General features: G+C 43.2%; 1 protein-coding gene across 2 annotated transcripts in view; it reads right to left on the bottom strand.

The window, feature by feature from the left end:
• Nucleotides 1-20,646, bottom strand: part of LOC130176907 (RNA-binding Raly-like protein) — a 45,462-nt gene that overhangs the window by 15,484 nt on the left and 9,332 nt on the right. Inside the window, exon 3 of one of the 2 annotated variants that reach the window (XM_056388318.1) lies at nt 7,418-7,468. The exons of the other annotated variant lie outside the window; for it this stretch is intronic. Within the exon in view, the coding sequence (XP_056244293.1) occupies nt 7,418-7,468 (51 nt within the window). The remainder of the gene's footprint in view (nt 1-7,417; nt 7,469-20,646) is intronic. 2 annotated transcript variants of the gene reach the window in all.

Genomic DNA, 20,646 nt, shown 5'->3' with positions numbered 1-20,646 from the left:
CTAATCAGTTCATCCTCGAGTCCTAGTGAATGTTTGTGCCAAATTTGAAGAAGTTCCGTCAAGGCTTTGGTAAGATGTCGTATGCACAAGAATGGGACGTACGTACGGGCAGCCTGAAAACAATATGGCTGCCGTTCTGGGCGATAGGAAGCACGAATACACCCGACCCTTCACCCGACCTCGTCCGTTTGAGGTTTCGCAGCACCGTAACGTCGCCACGCTCCTGCCGGTGCCGGTTAAAGAGGAGCGTTAATATTTCCACGACTAGCGTAACTACGGGGGAAAAGAAAAAACATAACGTTGTTCGAAGTGATTGAACAAACAACTGATGCTGTTGTTGTTTTCCTACAGCAGCTGAACAACGAGCGGAGCTGCACTGTGCCCATGAATCAGCCGGGCGTCTGTGTCGGGGTGTGAAATGGGTGTAAGGAAATATGTGAGGAACAGACAAAAAGGATGATGCAGACGAGTGAGCCGAGAGGGGGAGGGGCGGGTGGCGGTGGCGGTGGATGGAAACTGAGCGGAGCGTTTATCTGAGCGACTGCCGGATGCCAACACACTCGTTTTTCATGCTGTCAGTCTCTTTCTCTCTCTCTCTCTGCACTCGTTTGTTGTTCTCTCTGTCCTCTGCTCCCCTCTTTCATCTCCTGTCTCTTTCTTTACAGCTTTCATACAGTTATTCTCCTCCTCCTCCTCCTCCTCCTCCTCCACCTGTCCTTGGCAGCCTGCAGTGATCTGTGTTTCCAGCCCGCGGCGTGACGGTCAGCCGCCGTCAGTCCACTGCTGTTTGGACGTTTTTGCATTTCATTTAGTCCTTGTGTTTGTTTTTAACCTTCTTCTGTGGAAAGTGGAGCGAGCGGGTGACGCTGCTGTTGTTCAGAAACACGGAGGTGTGTTCACGGCAGACGGAGAGAACAGGGTTTAACACGTGTTTCCCAAAAGCACCGTCGCTCATGAAGCTCCACAAGCTGCACAACGAACCAAAAACAACTTTTTCTTTTTCTTCAGTTGACAGTCAGTTCTTTTCTCATCAAAACCTGCGCTGTAAAATGACTGATGTTTAAATTAGAGAATAATAAAACAACATGAAACTAACAAATTTCTACAGATTCATTTAACAGTAGATCTGTTGCGTCCTCCTCTCCTTGCTTGTAGTGTCTGCCAATAGTCTGCATGTGAGGCGTTTAGGGGACATTTGTTAATTGAAATGTTTGCCAATAGTCTTCATGTGAGGCATTTAGGGGACGTTTGTAAATTGTTGTGTCTGCCAGTAATCTGCATGAAGATATATAAGACAAACGTGATCCCACAGAGGTTACAGTTAACTTTTTACTCCATCACTCAGAAGGCCTAATGGTCGGTGCGGCAGGAGGACACACGGCGAGCAGCTCAGGTGAGTTCACAGCGGCTGATGGAGGAGGAGGAATTACAGGTTGAGAAAGAGGCGGCGACTTACAACCGACTCATCTGCTGCCGGCAACAAACTATCAGCTGCTTCTCACTAAATTGCTGTAGAGGCACATTTCCCCAACAAACACCAGCCGAGTGAGTGTGGTTGTGTTTTCCTGTGTTGTCTACATTTTTGCTGAGTCCTGTGTGTGTGTGTGTGTGTGTGTGTGTGTGTGTGTGTGTGTGTGTGTGTGTGTGTGTGTGTGTGTGTGTGTGCACACAAATAAGAGCCGTGTCACCTTCAGTGCTGTCAGGAAGTTTTACAGGCTGTGAATAAGCAGCAGAACTCCCATAAAAATATGTTTAGAGTCAATTATTTTCTCACTCCTGTGTTCGCAGCTGTTACTCAGAATAATTCAGTCAACTGGGGGTAAAACTGAGAATAACAAATGTAGCAAGGTAAAAAGTATATATATATACTGTATATATTTGAATAAACAGAAATAAACATGAATCTGAATCTTCTGGTGAGATTCTGTCCTGGAGGAATTTGAAGGCTGAATCGAAGTGGGACGGTTTGGGTTTTGGAGGATTTCTGCTTTTAAAAGTGTAATCCTCAGGTTCTCTGCTGGCGTCGTTTGCTGCAGTATTATTTAGATTCCCGCCGCGCAATGAATCTTGGGTCTTGGGTTTGCCCAGAAAAAAATAACGCGGCATTTGAAGGAGCCTCTGAGGGAAGCGGCCCTTGATTTGAGACGCAGCTTGTGTTCTGTCCTGACAGTAAATACACGACTTCCTTTGACTTGAACCGGCTTCAGTTAATCAGATCATTTCAGGGTTTTTTTTTTTTAATCTATGCTGACCAGACCTCTGTATTCAGTGTTAATTTTTATTTAAAAATTTAAATTTAGTCATTTCCTGTTTCCTTGGCGATTAATGTGATATATCTACATATTAGAACCCAAAGGTCCACAGAAGCACCTCTGTTGTTAAACCGTCCAAATAAAACACAAAGCTTCACTTCACCTGCAGACAAACCAATGTGGCAGCAACAAATCATCATCTCTGAGATTAAAGTTTATCCTCCAAAAGCTTTTGCATCATCTCCAAAACACTACAGAGGCAGACATGAGTCTTCTCAGGACCCGATCTAAAACCTAAAATCTCCAACAATGATTTGGACTTGGATGAAGTGACCACCTTCAAAATCCAAGTGTTATTTTTCTCCTGACACTATCAAAACAAATGACAGACACAGGACAAAAAATCGAACATCTGTGTGTCCGTATTAAAGTCTCCAACATCATCACCGGCGGTGCTGCTCCCACAGTTTCCTCCACACAACAGGTGGAGCGGGAACACAACGGTGATTCGGACCAGACTTGGCTGGAAGCAGAGACTCTGAAGTGTTTGTGCTGTGACTGATGATGGAGACTCATTCTGCAACACAACACTCGGACACAACACTCGAACACAACACTCGGACACAACACTCGGACACAACACTAGGACACAACACTCAAACACAACACTCGAAGACAACACTAGGACGCAACACTCGGATACAACACTCGGACAAAACACTCGAACACAACACTCGAACACAACACTGAAACACAACACTCAAACACAATACTCGAAGACAACACTAGGACGCAACACTCGGATACAACACTCGGACACAACACTCGAACACAACACTCGAATACAACACTCGGACACAACACTAGGACACAACACTCGAATACAACAGTCGGACACAACACTCGACACAACACTAGGACACAACACTCGGACACAGCACTCGAACACAACACTCGGACACAACACTAGGACACAACACTCGGACACAACACTCGAATACAACACTCGGACACAACACTAGGACACAACACTCGAATACAACACTCGGACACAACATTAGGACACAACACTCGAACACAACACTCGAACACAACACTCGGACACAACACTAGGACACAACACTCGAATACAACAGTCGGACACAACACTCGGACACAACACTTGAACACAACACTCGAAGACAACACTAGGACACAACACTCAAATACAACACTCGGACACAACACTCGAACACAGCACTCGGACACAGCACTCGAACACAACACTCAAACACAACATTCAGACACAACACTCGAACGCAACACTCGAACGCAGCACTCGGACGCAACACTCGGACGCAACACTCGGACGCAACACTCAGACACAACACTCGAACGCAACACTCGGACGCAGCACTCGAACGCAACACTCGGACACAACACTAGGACACAACACTCGGACACAACACTCGAACACAACACTAGGACAGAACACTCGAACACAACATTCGGACACAACACTGGAACACAACACTCGAACACAACACTCAGACACAACGTCTGCTGCAGTTAAAACACCCGAGTCCTACAGTCAGTTCAATGTGTGTCTGTGTAGTTTTTGCAGTGTGTAGTTGTAGTGTGTAGTTGTATTTTGTAGTTGTAGTGTGTAGTTGTAGCTGTATTGTGTAGTTGTCGTGTGTAGTTGTAGTGTGTAGTTGTATTGTGTAGTTGTAGTGTGTAGTTGTAGCTGTATTGTGTAGTTGTGTGTAGTTGTATTGTGTAGTTGTAGTTGTAGCTGTATTGTGTAGTTGTAGTTGTATTGTGTAGTTGTAGTGTGTAGTTGTAGCTGTATTGTGTAGTCGTGTGTAGTTGTATTGTGTAGTTGTGTGTAGCTGTATTGTGTAGTTGTAGTGTGTAGTTGTAGTGTGTAGTTGTATTGTGTAGTTGTAGTGTGTAGTTGTAGCTGTATTGTGTAGTCGTGTGTAGCTGTATTGTGTAGTTGTAGTTGTAGCTGTATTGTGTAGTTGTGTGTAGTTGTATTGTGTAGTGTTTGTATTGTGCGCAGCTGACAGCAGGAAACACTGCAGTGGTTCTGCTAGAGAAAACAAGGACACGTCAAGGTTCATGTAAAACAGCACAGAGAGAAGATAACACCACACACACACACACGCACACACACGCACACACATACACGCACACACACACACACACACACACACGCACACACACACACACATACAAGCGCACACGCACACACTCCATTCACAAACTGAAAGTCATTTACAGCTGAGACATCATCAAAGCACATCATGTGACGTCTCTACTTCTTCTTCTTCACTCCCTTCGTTCCTCTCTCTCTCTCTCTCTCTCTCTCTCTCTCTCTCTCTGTCTCTCTGTCTCTCTCTCTCTCTCTGTCTTCTCTCTCTCTCTCTCTCTCTCTCTCTCACTCTCCCTTTTCTTTCTCTCTCATACTTCTATCACCTTCTCTCTCTCCCTTTTGTTTTTCAGTTACCTCTCTGTCCTTCTCCTCTTCTCTCCCTCAGACTCACTTCACCTCCTTTTCTATGAAATCACTCCATCACAGCAGCTGATCTGCTCCGTGATCTGGACGTTGTGTTAATACCAAGAAAAATTAGAAAAAGAAGAAAGTAAAATGCAAAGAAAAGTAAAAAAAAAAAGTAAACAAAACAAAGTGAAAACTGATTGAAGCAGTTTGTAAACACCCTGAGAACACACACACACACACACACACACACACACACACACACACACATACACAGGCACCTACTTTCCCATTTTCTGCATCAGGGCTTTTTTAATTGAATTGAATTTAGTTACTTAGTTTAGTTAGTTACACACACACACACACACACACTCTCTCTCACACACACACACACACACACACACTCTCTCTCACACACACACACACTCACACACACACACACACACACACACACACACACACACACACACACTCTCTCTCTCTCACACACACACACACATTACTTTTAATGCAATTCCATTTTCTGCCTCAGAGAAAATTGAATCCTGTTTAAAGACATTTTCTTCAGTTTTAACAAAATGTAAGTCACATGTTTCTCTGCAGTCGCTTGTTCTGAAATCCTGAACTACTATTTTTCAAGTTTCACCATTTTATCCTTTAAACAAACAAACAAACAAACAAACAAAAACAGGTCCTGCAGTGATTCACTTCATAAAGGTGGGGAAGTTGTTTGACACAGATTAAAAGAAAAAATTATGATGCTGAGTTTTATGTCAGTCAAGCTCCTACATTTCCCATAATGCAGCAAATAGTGTCTCTCCACTCCAGAGTTTATAACACCAGCTTTCTGTTGTGGTCCTAACACGACTGGTCAACTTCCCTTCATGTCTTAAATTGGTGTAATGTCCCTTTAAAGCTCCTCCAGTGTAAAGGTCTGTGTCCATGTGTAGTGTGATTATAGATCAGCTCTAGCTTCTATATTAATACTGTGAAAGTATCAAAGCCTCAGTCCACAGAGAAATGCACACAGCCTGTATTCAGAAACTGAGCCTTAAAACCAGCCGTCAGGACTTCTGGAACTTTGTGATGTCACAACAAAGCAGTCACCAAGCCCCGCCCACCTGGACCCACCATCCAAACCTTGCAGGATTTGGTTTCTCTGAGTGTTTTTACCTGAAATCTGCTATATTTTTATTGGATGACTCAGAAAACAGTCAGCCAATCAGAAGAGAGGCTCAGAGCCTCCTCTCTTCTGATTGGCTCACTGACCTGTTGTTGCTAGAGCTCCAGAGAGAAGCCTGAGAGAGGAGATGTAAAACTACACTGAGGTGGTTTTTGGTTCTTAAAACCACAAATATATCTTATGGATCAACACTTCAAATAAAACACAGAAGAAGAAAATATGGAGCTTTAAACATTTTAATAGGTTTAAATGCAAAATAAAATGAGCAGAATCTCTCCTCCTTTCTTACGAGCAGATATGAATCTTAATGAATCTGCGTCCTGCAGGTCGTTCCGGCCCTTGAGGCTCTTCTTTTAATAATGTCCTCTTGCTTCAGTATTGTGTCCCGACATGTTATCTTGTTAAAGGCCTTTAGCACATTTAGTCTTTATCACTCCGACTTTTCTCCTGGAGCAATGTGCAAATTCAAACTGTTTTTTATAAATATATATATATTTGTCTCAGCATGTTTTAGTTTTCTGAATCTCTCTTGAATTGTCTCTTTATTATTGATTATTGAATCATTCCTTTTTTCTTTGCCTCTTCTCTTCATTTTCCAGTTTTTCTTTATCGTTATTCTTTCTTTCTACTCTTTATCATGTCTCGACTCTTTCTTTCTTTCTCTCTCTCATTTTTTTTCTCTCTCTCTCTCCCTGTCTATCTCTTTTTTTCAATCTTCCTAACTTAAGTCTGTCATTTCCTGACCCCTCTCTCTCTCTCTCTCTCTCTGATGAGCCCTGTGATAGACTGGCAACCTGTCCAGGATGTAACCCGCCTCTCGCCCAGTGTCAGCTGCGATCGGCTCCACCCCCCCCATGACCCTCAGAGGATAAGGTGTATAGAAAATGGAGGGATCACTCTGATGTGCAGTATTTTGTTCTGCATGTTGCTGCAGAGTGTGAATCTGTTCCCTCTGTTGCAGAATAATCTAAAGTGAGTGAATGTGGAGGGCGGAGCGGAGGCCAACAGCTGCGCTCAGCTTCACTAAAACGGCTCTTCAACCGTCTGAAAGCTGAACACAACAAGGTCAAACGGGGATCCACTCACGGTTCTCATCTTTTCCTGGAACTGCAAGCAGCTCTCAAGAGAGGGGGGGGCGGATCCTTCCCTAACCTCAGAGTCTAGTGTACGCTGCCATCAGACAGGAAATCGGCTTGCCTACGCGCGCCAGAAAGAAATGGGGAGTTGAGTTCTGCTCGTGTTCTCGGAGGGTGACCAATTTCCTGCTCTCAGCCGAAAATGTGCAGTCTGAGCCACTCAGAAAACACATTTAGGAGCTGTTGACATCTGAGGTCGTCCGGAGCTGCTGCCTCAGTCTCTCTGTGGCATCAGGACTGAAATATCAGTTCAGTTTCCAGGATACGAAGCTTTACTCTGTTACTCTGACTGAAGTCTTACAATGAGATGACAATGCACCCGTTACAACAACACATAGAAGCATCCTACAGGTGGCTGCCGTACCTGTTATAGTGGTCATCAGGGTATCTGTCATACTCAATCTCATAGTCAGATCTGAGGAGAGAGAGAGAGAGAGAGAGAAAAAGAGAGAGAGATGTGAAGGTTACAAACAGCAGGAGATGTTATTCAGCCAGAGGAGAACACAGAACAGGTCAATGTGCTCGTGTTTTGTGTGTTTTGTTGTTTAAGACATTGACGTAGTTAAAGATTTCCTTGCTGGCAGAAATATTCACGTCCCTTTGCTTCAGTACAAGTGTCGCACAATAACACAAACAAACCGGCCGATCGACCGTGTTGTGAGAGGTAAAACCACCGTTTTCGTCAGTGGAGCCGTTTCTGCTTTAACAGAAAGATCCTGTTCATGATGTCAGACAGTGACGGAAACAATCTGAACCTGTCGGTGGCAAAAACAAACACGTTTAAATGCCCCACGTTGCCGGGTGCAGGAGACAGTTCTCGCTCAGTAGTGGAGCGACTGTGTCTCTCGATCATCTGCCCTGGAGTTAATAATAATTATAATAATAATAATAATAATAATAATAAACTTTATTTGAATAGCACCTTTCACTATATTAGAGGTGCATCATCTAAACTAAACTAAAATTTACTCTTTTATCTTAATTATATTCCTTTTATTGGTTTTTTATGTCTTATTTTTATTTATTATTTTATTAATCACATTTTGTTTCTACTTTTTAACATTTCTTTATTTTACACATTTTTTTACTGATCGGTTTTTGGTCTTAATTATTTTATTTTCTTAATGGTTTTGAATTCATACATATCAATTATGTGTTTGTTTTAATTTGTGTTTAATGTTTTATCTTTGCATCTACATGCACCAAAGAAATTACACGCACCAAGAGCTTCACACGAAAAGACAAAAGGAACATGAAAACATGTTAAAAACATTCATTTAAAACGATATGGAATAATAATAAGAAGAAAATAATAACACTGACAGAATAAATGAAATTAATAATCAAAAGAAATATCAGTAAGACATCAACATCCCACAGTTATCCTTTAATGCTGCGTCATCCAACACGACATCACCCCAGCAACATAACGCACTGACCAATCAGAGCAGTGTATTTAATAGATTACATGTCTGCTATGAAAACTGTAAAGTCCTGCTGGTCTCCGCTGTCCAGTGTCTGATAAACCTTCCCGCCAGCGCTCAGACCGTTAACGTGGCGTGGGACTGTTCAGGTGTCTCACGGCGGGACTTTTCCTGCCAGTTAAAATCTGCAAAGGTCAACTGGTTTTATGGGTTTTGTTTTGTGAAATCCAGACATGACACATGACGACTCTTCTCCTGTCTGATCTGCATCAAACCTGAACGTTTGTTTTTTTCCTGAAGGAGAAGAAAAAAGATGGCGACGTTGGCGTCAAGTTACATGAAGATTGGAGTAAATAATCGTTGTTATAATCATTTAATTGAATCAAATGAAACTGTGTGTACAACAGCGCGGTGACTCTGGAGCTGAACTGAGCAGATGGCGTTCAGACCTACTTATCACAGTGTCAGAGAGCCTCTGGGCAAGGCAGCACTGCTTTAATAGGTCAACAAAACCACAGGCGGCTGGTGCGAGTCCTCATTTCCACACTCATACCCTCACACACTAATGCTAGGTGCACGTCGAGGGCTACATGCTAAATGTCAGCTGGAGACAGTTTCGTCAGGCTGACACACAATTATTCTTTCCACTGGTGGTCGGACGGCACGTCACAGGAACCAGATTGTTTTGAGTTTGATCAGCTGCGTCCCTATGAAGAGGCCGCTTCCTTCAAGGGGGACGCCGTCTACAAAGGTGTGGCGTTCTGGTTTTTGGAGGATGTTTCGCTGAGCGTCACCTGCTGTGCCCGCCCTCACCGTTGTGTCGCTCTCGTCGTCCACCTCTGTTACTGACTGCTAAGAGTCATAACTCGCACAGCCACATGAAGTCCTCGCCAGGTTAACGGGTTATTTGAGGCAGTTGAAGTCTCTTTCTCCTGAAGGACAGCCTTGACATTTCAGCTTCCCTGAAAGTTGGAGCGGACTCGTCCACGTCATCTCTGCATTCAGTTCATCTACTGATTTTCAAACGGCTGAAGACAGATGAAGAATCGGCCTTTACAGAAGGAGAGTAGGAGACTGAACTCCAAACCGTGGCACTATTTATCCACCGAGAGGGAATCAATAACCATCACACACACACACACACACACACACACACACGCCTCTCTAGCTGAGGACTCACAGTAATAAAGAGAAGACAGGAGGAGATAGAGCTTGGCGGCCAGAGAGAAACAGAGGAGTGGACAGATAAAGGTAGACAGAGATAGAAATGTAATGACTAGTAAGGAAACCGGGGATTTGGAGCCAAATTCATATCCTTCCAGTCTTTTGTAAACAGTCGTGTCATCGCTCCTGCTGCCGTCAATCATCTTCATCAGCCGCGATGGGCATTAATCAGCGTTTAACAACGCTATCGATCCGAGGCCGACTCGGTGCCTCGGCTCAGCCGAGCGTTTCCTATTGAGCTGTGTAGGAGCAAACCTTTAAACATGACTATTGATCTGCAGGACGGCCGCGCTCCTCTGAGCCGGGATCACACTAAATGACTCTTTTATGGCTCACACTGCTGGTTTATCTGTGTAATTAGCTTTGATATTAGAGGCGCAGCGGCGGCACCTGAGAGGACACCCCTCGCTGCGATTACGAGCCCATAACAGGCAACAGAAGCGGCCACTCAAGTCTTCATAAAGCCAGTAAAAAATGTCCTTCAGGCTTTTTTGGATTTTATATACAACAATCTGGGCTCTTGTCCACAGCAGTGCATTTAGGAAAATTAACACACCCTCACTTTAAATGCCTCCCCACCCCTCTCATCACCACTGAGGTCTATTTTCCATCTAAACCGATTTTAATTCAACTTCATAGCAGCTCCACGAGCATTTGAAGGGACTCCTCTTATAGGAATTCAATGAGGATGAGATGTTGTTTAACTGTGATGTTGTTTGAGTGGGAACATTTAAAGTTATTGCATTTTAAAAAACCCATTTCCTGCAGGCAGTTACAGAGTAAAGCCTGATTCATGTGGGATATATTCAGATATTTTCAGGGGTTTATAAACAGAATTGCTGGATTTTCCCTGGAAAGAGGAAAATACCTTTTGTTGTAATGAAAACTACTGAATGGAACCAGGATCAATAGTGTAATAAAGTGATTTCACATGTAATTTACTAACCCAGAAACTTAGGAGTTAGTGTTAAATTACTCTTAACAAAAAAGCTGAGCAGTACAGTGAGTCTGAACACGATTGATCCTCTGGGGATCATGCTGGAGCCATATCGCTGGCATAGGGGAAGAAAACAAATCAATGTCAGAGACAAGAAGGTGAGTGCCAGTGTTGAGACTAAATACCAAATGGAAGAGTGTTTCAGAGCCAGTCTAGTAAAAGCTGGATCACCCCTTGACTAAACTGGATTCTGGAGCAGCTAATAGGTCTAACGCTGCCCATCTACGATGAATTTTAGACAGTAAGGGGTTAAAAACAAAAGCATATACACCAACAAAACAAAGATTCCAAAGATTCCATACTTACTTTTTATTTCATGAATTTAAAAAATAGAAAAAACTTAAACATTATTTGCAGCATGTGCAAAAGTTTGCTCATCCTCCTGAAGTTTCAGAGACATTAACTCATCGCTGGCACTAAATGTTGCAACAGACCAACAGCATCTCGAACCAAAACAAATGCTTTGCAAGCCACCCCCCCCCCCCCTTCCAGTTCTCAGTCTGAATAAAGTTTCCCTGTGAACACGAGAGCCAACAGAAACAATGTAGCCACAACCAATGCTAGCCCACTTTAGCATTGTGGCGATATGCTCCACAGCCATCCTCACAGTTAGCCGGCTAGTGATGGCAAAATTTGCAGAACACATTTTTAATGTTGGTAGCACCAAGTTAGCTAACATTAGCATGCTACTGATTGCCATGCCACTGATGAAAACAGACATGTAGAATTATGAGCTATCAAGTTACTGACACATGGAGGAGAAGAAAAAACAGTTCTGCCTCAAGCTGGACCCTTTAGTAGCTGGTTCTGGTTCTCCTCTTATTAAATCTAGACCAGTATTGGACCCACGGTCGGACGGGGAAAGAAATTCAGCCTTGGACTTCTCTGCTAGGACCGGCTGCACGAATGACACTGACGGAGCCTGTAAACTGCCTGCGTTGTTTCTCGTTCATAGTATTTCCTACAGCTAAACAACTGCAGAGCAGACGATCTGCTTCCTGTTTACACCGGCTCGCACATGCCCAGTGTGCGTGACGAGATATACTGTACGCTTTCAGGTGTGTTAGAACGGACAGAGATTATTTCTGATATGGAGGTAAGACGGTCGGTGGAGATCGTTTGGTTTTAAAACAGTCGTCATGTTGACGGAGCTCAAATATGGAATTTGCCAAACATACAGCTGTACATGAACAGGTGGCCATTATCAGACAGCCTCTGTGTGTTTATGTTCTGTTCACTTTCCAGATTGTCTACGACCTCTGCGGTTTTAACAACTCACGGGAGGATCTGAGGTAACACCGTGAAAACAGGATTTAACTCCAGGAAAAACATCACAGCTGGACCCGGTCCTGATTGCATTATTAAAATCCAGCCAGCCAGTCTGCAGCAGGAGAAAGAGAAAGCCTTTATTCAGCAGGTTTACCTCGTTTTAAGGGAATTTTTTGGTCATTTCAGGGACATTTCATCACCTCTGCCACAGAGGTTAAGCCGCTGTCTGTCTGTCAGCAGGATTTTACTCAAACTTAACAGCAGCTTTCTCTGAGATTTGGAGGACAGATCAGCCCCAGGCCACGAGCAGCTAATTAGATTTTGGAGATCCAGATTTCAGCACGAATCCTGAGGGGATGTTTGCAGGGTCAAGAGCTGAATTTATATTAAATTAACAGTGACAGAAATGATGCATTTGGAAGCAGCTGTATCAGTGTTGGTGGAGGCCTTGGCTCTCCAGAGCCCCATAGATGAATTATAAAATAGTCATTTGCATTATTTTCTTGACAAGTAAACACCTCATTTGAAGCACGAAGAATTGGTTTATGTTAAACTGAAACTTTACAAACACATTAACAGACACAATTACAACCAGACACCAGAAGGCTCCATCATTACAGCGGGCCAGAGGGCACTGCAGTCAAATAAAGGTGGGAACCCTCCAAAAAGAAAAACAGAAACAATCCAGGAAATATTCTCCCCCGGAGTCGTCATTGTTTTCTGACCCTGGTGTCCCCACGTAAGATTATGTTTCTCAGAAATAACATTAAAATGGAAAACAGACGATTGAAAGAGAGAATGATTATTAATTTATTATATAACACCTAATTGATACTCAGGACGTAATTAAAGGTACATTCAGAAAACTTTTGTTATTAATGACACTGCTGGATGTTAAGTGAACTGTCAGCGTCCTGTCACTCGTGCTCTCTCTCTGTACATTACGTAATAGATCGGCATCATGTTGAAAGATGAGGTAACTAAATTTACACTGTTATTATAGTTTGACTTTAAACTATATTTGAGACTATATTTGATTTTCCAGCACTTAAAGGAGAGTGTGGAGATACGTCCAGCTATGTGAGACTGTAGCTTGACTAGCACTCGTTCGTTTGCCGGTCGTTTGTTGATGTTAGCGGGTTCCAGCTCTATGCTAATGTTAGCTAGTGTTGCAGCCTGTTAGCGCTGCAGGGGAGCGGAAGAGAGGCATTGAAGCATAAATTCAAATTCTTTTGCATAGAAATCAGTCCACAGGCTGTTGTAGGCAAACTGAGAAAGTAAATCTCATTTTTTAAGTTACGTTAAAATTCGCTCACACATTGTTGATTAAAAAGGAGATTACTACATTCAAATAGCTTCACATCCTTAAAGTACCTTTAAATGTTAAATAGGAAAAACAAACTGCTGTTTCCATTGATAGCAAAGTGTATTTCAAGCAGCAACTTGTTTCTGTTTAAAAAATAAACTGTAATTACAGGTTTAAAGTGGCACATGTAAAAGTGCGACAGTATCAAACTGCATAACATTTTGTGGTTATTGATGATTGATTTTAATGTCAGAGATATTGGAGATGGAGCAAATTTTTTATTAACTTTAGACTGTTGGTTAGTTGAATCTATAACAGGTTTTGTATTTAAAACCTGCATCTGCACAGAACCTTGAGTCTTGCAGCTGTGTACAGGAGCCAAATTTAACGTTTAATATTTATTTTCATTTTAATTTGCATGTAGATTTTTGCACATTAATCCAAGCCTACTTTAAAGAACTGTGATTATATTTTAATTATTCGGGTAATGTGAGTCCATTCAGGAGACTTGGTTGAGTCTGTTGAGTTTGGACTTTCAGAATATAAAGAGATGAACAGCAGCATTTTCTGTTGCAGTAATTTTGGTTATTTCTGCACGACGGACAGTGGATTAATAAATCCACCGTCCACTGAGGAGACGCTGAGAATAAATATATGTCAAATAAACGTAGTGGAGTTAAAAATTGTAATATTTCCCTCCAAAGCGTAGTGGGCTGTGTCCTTATTGTGCTCATAATCACAGAGAAGAAGCCCTTTCAGGTGTTAATAAGGATTTTAATTTGCTCTGCGCTGAACTGCCTCAGACCCTAATGGTGTTATTAGAGAACCCAGAGGCCGTTCTCCTGATGGGAATAATTACACAGCAGCGAGGAACGTCAATAAACACCGCGGACAAGCACATTTAGAGAAGGCGTGTGTGGAGAGAGGGAGAAATCAATGACCTGTTTTATTTTGATATGAGAAGTCAGCTTTGTTTTTTCTTGTTTTCTTTTAAAGCAGGAGAGTCGTCTCAGCGGCGGGAATCTGGCGGAAGATGAAGCGTGACGAGGTGGAGGTGAGCGTCGAAGGGAAGCGACCGAGCTCCTCGCACAAAGGGAGGAGACACGGCGAGGGAATGATGAGGAATTTGCATTTATATAGCAGCTACTTAACACTCGCTCCCTCCAACACAAATGATAGCATTCGGCATTAATAAGCCCCCCCCCCCCCCCCCCCCCCCCACACACACACACACACACACACACACACACAAAAAAAAGTGTGTGTTTGTGTTCATACATATTCATGTGTTCACGTGCTGCTGGCGGCAGGTGAGACCACACAGAGCGGATTGGTTTTGTCCTCCTCGCAGCAGCTTTGCAAATCCTCCTCTCACACACACACACACAACACACACACACAAACACAAACACACACCCACACAAACACATAAACACACACACACAAACACACACACACAAACACAAATACACACACACACACACACACAAACACATAAACACACACACACACACACACACACACATTATTCTGATTTACCGCTCACCCTCGCCAGCCTGCAGTGTCATAAATCAGCAGCAGCGTACTGTAGCGTGGCGTGTTGAAAAGGAGGTTAATGGACCGTTCAGCCGCGTTCCTGCCAACTCAGCGCCGCTCTGCTCAGCTCGGGCCGAGGGGCAGGTCAGGAGGTAACGGCTCTCAACAGTGACCTCACTCCGAGGTCAACGTGACGTCAGTCAGACCATGTGGAGGGTGAAGTGGAGCTGCAGTCGTGGTACTGAAACTAGTGAGTGCTGTTTATGTAAACATTCGAGTGTCAGGGAACTCGCACTTGGCACTCAACGATACAGAACTTCCTGTAAACGCAAACGGCAAACAAACATGGACGCCACATTTCAGCCCAACTGAAAATTAACACCAGAACTTTCAGTTTCTGCAAAGACAACCTCTTTAAACTGTCCCACTGACATTTGTAACTCCACAAATAATGTACTTATTAAATATTTAATCAACCAGAGTCACCTCCTCGTGGTCGTATCCCTCCGCCACTCGGACTAGTTTCAGGTTACATACCTGTTTATATAAAGTCATATAAAAAAAATGAGTGAAATTTTGTCATAATTGCTGCGCGAAGTCTTGAGTAATGGCTAAGAAATGTTTTATGAGGGCACACTGACCGTTGACCTTTGACCGACAAAAATCTAATCAGTTGAGTCCAAGTGAACATTTCTACGACCGAAATGCCGCCGCAGCGAAAATACAAAAAACAGCAACAGCGACGAGCGCATCTGCTGGTCAACCTTCATCTGCAGTATTATCTTAATTATATTTAAATTGCGCGTTTTGTCTGCGTGTGTAAACAGGTTCGCTCGGTTCAGAGTTGATGAGGTGAAACAGCCGCCGCCGCCACAGCTCCATCAAAGACGACATTTAAATTTAAACGAGGAGACTGTTTGGTTTTTTCTCAGGTTATCTTCCCCCCCCCGTGTGTGTGTGTGTGTGTATGTGTGTGTGTGTGTGTGTGTGTGTGTGTGTGTGAGCGTGCGGTTGGTTAAATTGTTTTTGTTTTTTGGGGTCTTTTTTTTTTGCAGCCTCTTTATCGAGCTGTTATTTTTCTCCTCAAAGAAAACGCTGATTCATCTCTTTCCACTAAACACTCATCTCAGCAGGGCGGTCGAGGGACAAGAAGACATAATTACAGTGTTCTGCACAGTGCACTCTCTCCCCCTCTCTCTCTCTCTCTTTGTCTCTCTCCCCGCCGTCGATACCAAACCTCGCTCTGTCTCCTCTCTCGCCCTATGCCTCTCCTTTGATTTTCCTCCTCGCTCAGTTGATGTGAAGTTAATCAGGAAGTGGTAAAAACACAGTTTATGCAGTCAGAGTCCAGCGCTAACAAAGCCACGGATCAATGTGAAAACTTTACACACTGAAACCTGCCACGAGCCTCGCACACACACACACACACACACACACCCACTCCCCATCAATGTGTTAATTAAACACTGATTCACACGGACTCAGTAGGAAGTGACCTGCAGGCATCCCAGCATGCCGTGCGTGTCGGAGAAGGCAGCTTTAGAGAATATGAGACAAAAAAATATGAGACAAACAACAGTTGTGCTGGTAGTTGTAGCAGCCTGTTGGTCACAAATCAGTCCAGGTGATCTAATAATAAAAATCAATAACAATATTGATCATCCAGCATTTACTGATAGAGTGTCGCTTCCTGAACTCCTAGTCATTCACTAAATAAGTGTTCACTTTGAAAGACTGTTTTCAGACTCATTCATATCCATCACACACATTTCCTGTACAAGACTGTAAATAAAGATGAGTGAGCTGCTCCACCGTCGCCATCTTGGCAGTGCCTGACTCCGCCCCTTACTCCCAGCTGATCCAAAAATGATCAAAAAGGGGGGGGCTGAGACTTCAGTACATGTCAGTTTGAGACAAGCATCCGCTCACCCACCTGTCATTCAAAGAGGCCACGCCCTCAATCTTCCACAACTGTAGTCCTTAATAAGTGTAAACAGGTGAGTTATATAAACAGGTGTCATGAAGGAGGAAATCAGCTCTAGAGACCAAAACAGTTTGTTGTACCAGGCTGTAAACATGTTTATTTCTGCTGTAAAGTTGGACATTTTAACATGGGAGTCTATGGGGACTGACTCACTGTTGGAGCCAGACTCTAGTGGTCGTTAGAGGAACTGCAGGTTTTTGGCAACAAACAACAACTGCAACTTGGTCATTTTAACTGAATGAGGGTCCTCACAAGTGTAGAAATGTGTTTGTGTGTCTGTGTGTGAAACAAACACAGTGAGGACGCAGCCATCGATCATAACAGAGAGTCAGTGAAGCCGCAAAGAGAAATTGCGTAAGTGCACAACAATGCCAGTGTGTGTGTGGGTGTATATGTGTGTGTGTGCGTACGTGCATGCGTGTGCATGTGTGTGTGTGTGGGTGTGTGTGGGTGTGTGTGCGTGTGTGTGTGTGTGCGCGTGTGTGTGTGTGTGTGTGTGTCTTCTCAGCAGGACAGCGGCTCTGACTGAAAATGTTAAAGTAACAGCTGCTGGACTCAGTGACAGCTCATCCAACATGATGACAAACACTCTCAGATCACACTCACACTGACACTGACTCAAACTAAACAAACACATACAGAGACACAGAGACTCCGGTTGTGTTTAGACATAATCATATATTTCCATTTTAGTTCAGTGTGACTTTCTCTTTGGTTTCAGTGACACTGTGGTGTCTCTTCTGCTGTGATCTTTTACCACTGTTTTCATCATAAAATTCCTTTAGTTCATTTCTATCTGTGTGCATGTAAATCCTCTACAAAGTCGCACAGTTCACACCAAAGGAAAGAACTCTGTCAGGGTAAAACCCAATTTTCTCATTTATATGAAACACCTCCTTGGGGGTCCAGGCCTTACTTCCTACACCTACTGACTTCAATACGTTTCTTAGTGCTGCCCACCTGCAAGCGGGACACCCCCACACATGGCAATCACACAACTAATTAAAATGAAAAGTTTACTTTAGTTTTGTAGCAATGCCGAAAAGACACTGTTCTCAACTGCCTGGAGAAATCTGCTTCATTTTCACCACGGTTCCCTCCACTGTTCAAACATTTTTACTGTGTTTCTGGCACTTCAAGGAGGACTGCTTCAAAAAACCATGCACAGTTAGACACTTTATTTTCGCAACAGTTATTTCTTAAAGACGGGACATAGTCGTGACCTTAGTGCTGGCGACCTTATTTGTCCCTAATTTCTTCACAGAAAAGGAGGCGACCCTTGCAGCATCACACACAGAGATATACGGTACATGCTTTGTCATCGACATGCTATACCTCGTTAGCTTGGATAAATTATCCACAATTCAGTTCATATTTCAGTAACTGTGAGCTCTCCGTACCTTTGAAGAGGTAGGAAGAAGAGCACTGTCTGTCTGTTGCTCGATTGTTTATATTCCTTCAGTCGGGAACTGTCCACAGATAAAAAAAACAAAAACATAGCACTTCTCTCCACATTTCTATCGTTTACTTCCTTCCGGCTGCCTGACAGTTGGTACACTTGTCTTCCTGCTCCAGTCCAACTTGTGAAGATGGATCAGGTCTGTTGTCTTTGTTGTCTTGACTCTGGCTCAAACTGATATGACAAGTGATTTATTTATTTTTTTGCCAGGATCATTTTTATAAGTTTTAGTTTTCTAAAACTGTGAAATCTGTGAAAACAAGCCATGAAAGGATCTTTTCTTTTTACAAAGTAAAACTTTTTACATCTGTGAAAACATTTCTTCAGGGCATTTTTTTCCCCTTCTTTCCCAGAAAAAAAAATTTAAAAATTATCCTGGCAAAAAAAAAAAAAAATCACTTGCCTTTCAAGCCTTCTGTAATTTTAATATAAAAATGTTTTAACACATATTTAACGAATCCCACAAGAACACTTGGAATTCATTTCACTAATTCTCTAAGGGATCCCATACATTTCAAAATCTGAACAAAAACAGCCGATCCAACCGAGGTGAGCATCAGGAGGCAGATTAGAATCAACTCTCAGTGTATTGTGACACTGTAAGAGACGATTAACGCAGAATTTGAGACGCATTACAACTTCAAAATATTTGGGTTTTTTTTCTTTTTTCCCTCCCAATTCTTCATCGTCCTTATCCAACCCTGGTGTGAGAGTAAAATGTGTAGCATGCCATCTAGAGACAGCTTAGCAGTTAATCATCTCGTCTGATTAACGAGGATCAAAACAATTAAAACCTCGTGGAGTCTCGGGAAGCTTTGAGCCCGTCTCAGTGATGCTACAGGGGGGATAGAGTGTTTTTCTGAACGCTGTTTAGCTTCACAGCACCGGTGCAGTGAAGTACTGATAAAGCGTAACACACACCCACACAGCTCTGTTTCCTTCACCTCAGACCGGAGCTCAGAGTCTCTCCCCGGAGTCGCCGTCTCTGAAGCTCAGAGTCAGACCGAAGCGCTGAGCTGCACAGGCTGCTTTAAAAAGCTTCTCTTTAAGACATGAAAGGACATCTGCCGGGAGAGATGTGATTTAAAATGCAGGACGGGGCGACCGGGGCTCTCTGAGGGCTTCGGCCTGAGAGACGGAGCTGCGGAGGAATCTGCTACAGAACAGTGAATCGAAGGGGAAATGATGATATCACAGTATCCACATATTTGCCCAATTTTAGTCACGGTATCACAGTGACTACAGATTACGTGATGTATGAATATGTGATGTAAGTGAAGCAGAAAGTGGTAAAATACTGGGAAATAGACACAGATCACACACTGAATTTATAAACTCAATTATGAAGAGCTGAGGCTTTGACAGACCTGAGGTCAGACTGCACACATGGGACACACTTGGCCTTGGTGGCACTATTTTACTGTGGGTGTGTTTTTTTTTTTTGGTCTCTTCTTCTTGACAAATTACACAAAGTTTGAAAGCTCTTAAGTCTCCTGATTCTTTCTGCAAAGCATTTTGGGATCAACACATCACTGCAGCAGAATTAGTTCAGATGTCCCCGAAAAGCCTCACATGCAGACTATTGGCAGACGCTACAAATTACAGATGTCCTTTAAATGCCTCACACAGAGACTATCGGTTGAAGCTACAATTTACAGATGTGCCCTAAACGCCTCACATGCAGGTAATTGGTAAACACCCATTAGGGGCCCCACTTGGGGTGTCTGTATGGGAGGTTTGAGGGGCTATCGGGGGCCCAAACAGCTGACTCTGACAGACTATTTTCCACTTGGAGTAAACTTTGAGAGGCCACAAAGAGCCGACTTTGATGAAAGTTGGGACAGTGTATGTTACAACTTTTCCCTTGTTACTTGAAGTTTCTTCCCTTGTTGCTGGCGAAGACTCTTGTCATTGATAAATGGCGGCCGCTCACTCATGTTTTTATCTCAGGCGAGTTCTCAGCTGCTCCGAGCAGGTTTGATGTCGTTCGTTTTGATTAGGAGACAGAGAAGGAGGTCGAACCCATCTGGAACACAACCTGGTGTGTTCAGATGTGAAAATACAGAAAACACACACACACACACACACACACACTGATGAGGTAAGGCGTGTGTGGAAGGAAAGTAAGATTAGACACTTTCAGACATGCACACCTTGACTGAGTAAGTAACAACTCACAAGTGTGAGTGACTGTCACAGTGATGGACAGGTATACACAAGATAACAACATACTGACAAAGAACGTTTCTGTTTCAGGCTTCCTTCCAACCACAACTTAAAAAGCAGCAAACGAATCCCAGGTCGTGAAAATGTCTTCCAAAAACAGCAGTAGAATCACCGGGAGACATTATGTGATTTTTTACAAATGTACATCCTGCGTCGTGTTTCACGCAG

This window comes from Seriola aureovittata, chromosome 10, assembly GCF_021018895.1.
Source record: "Seriola aureovittata isolate HTS-2021-v1 ecotype China chromosome 10, ASM2101889v1, whole genome shotgun sequence".
Taxonomy (NCBI): Eukaryota; Metazoa; Chordata; class Actinopteri; order Carangiformes; family Carangidae; genus Seriola; species Seriola aureovittata.
This window is presented reverse-complemented; position numbering and strand designations above follow the sequence as displayed.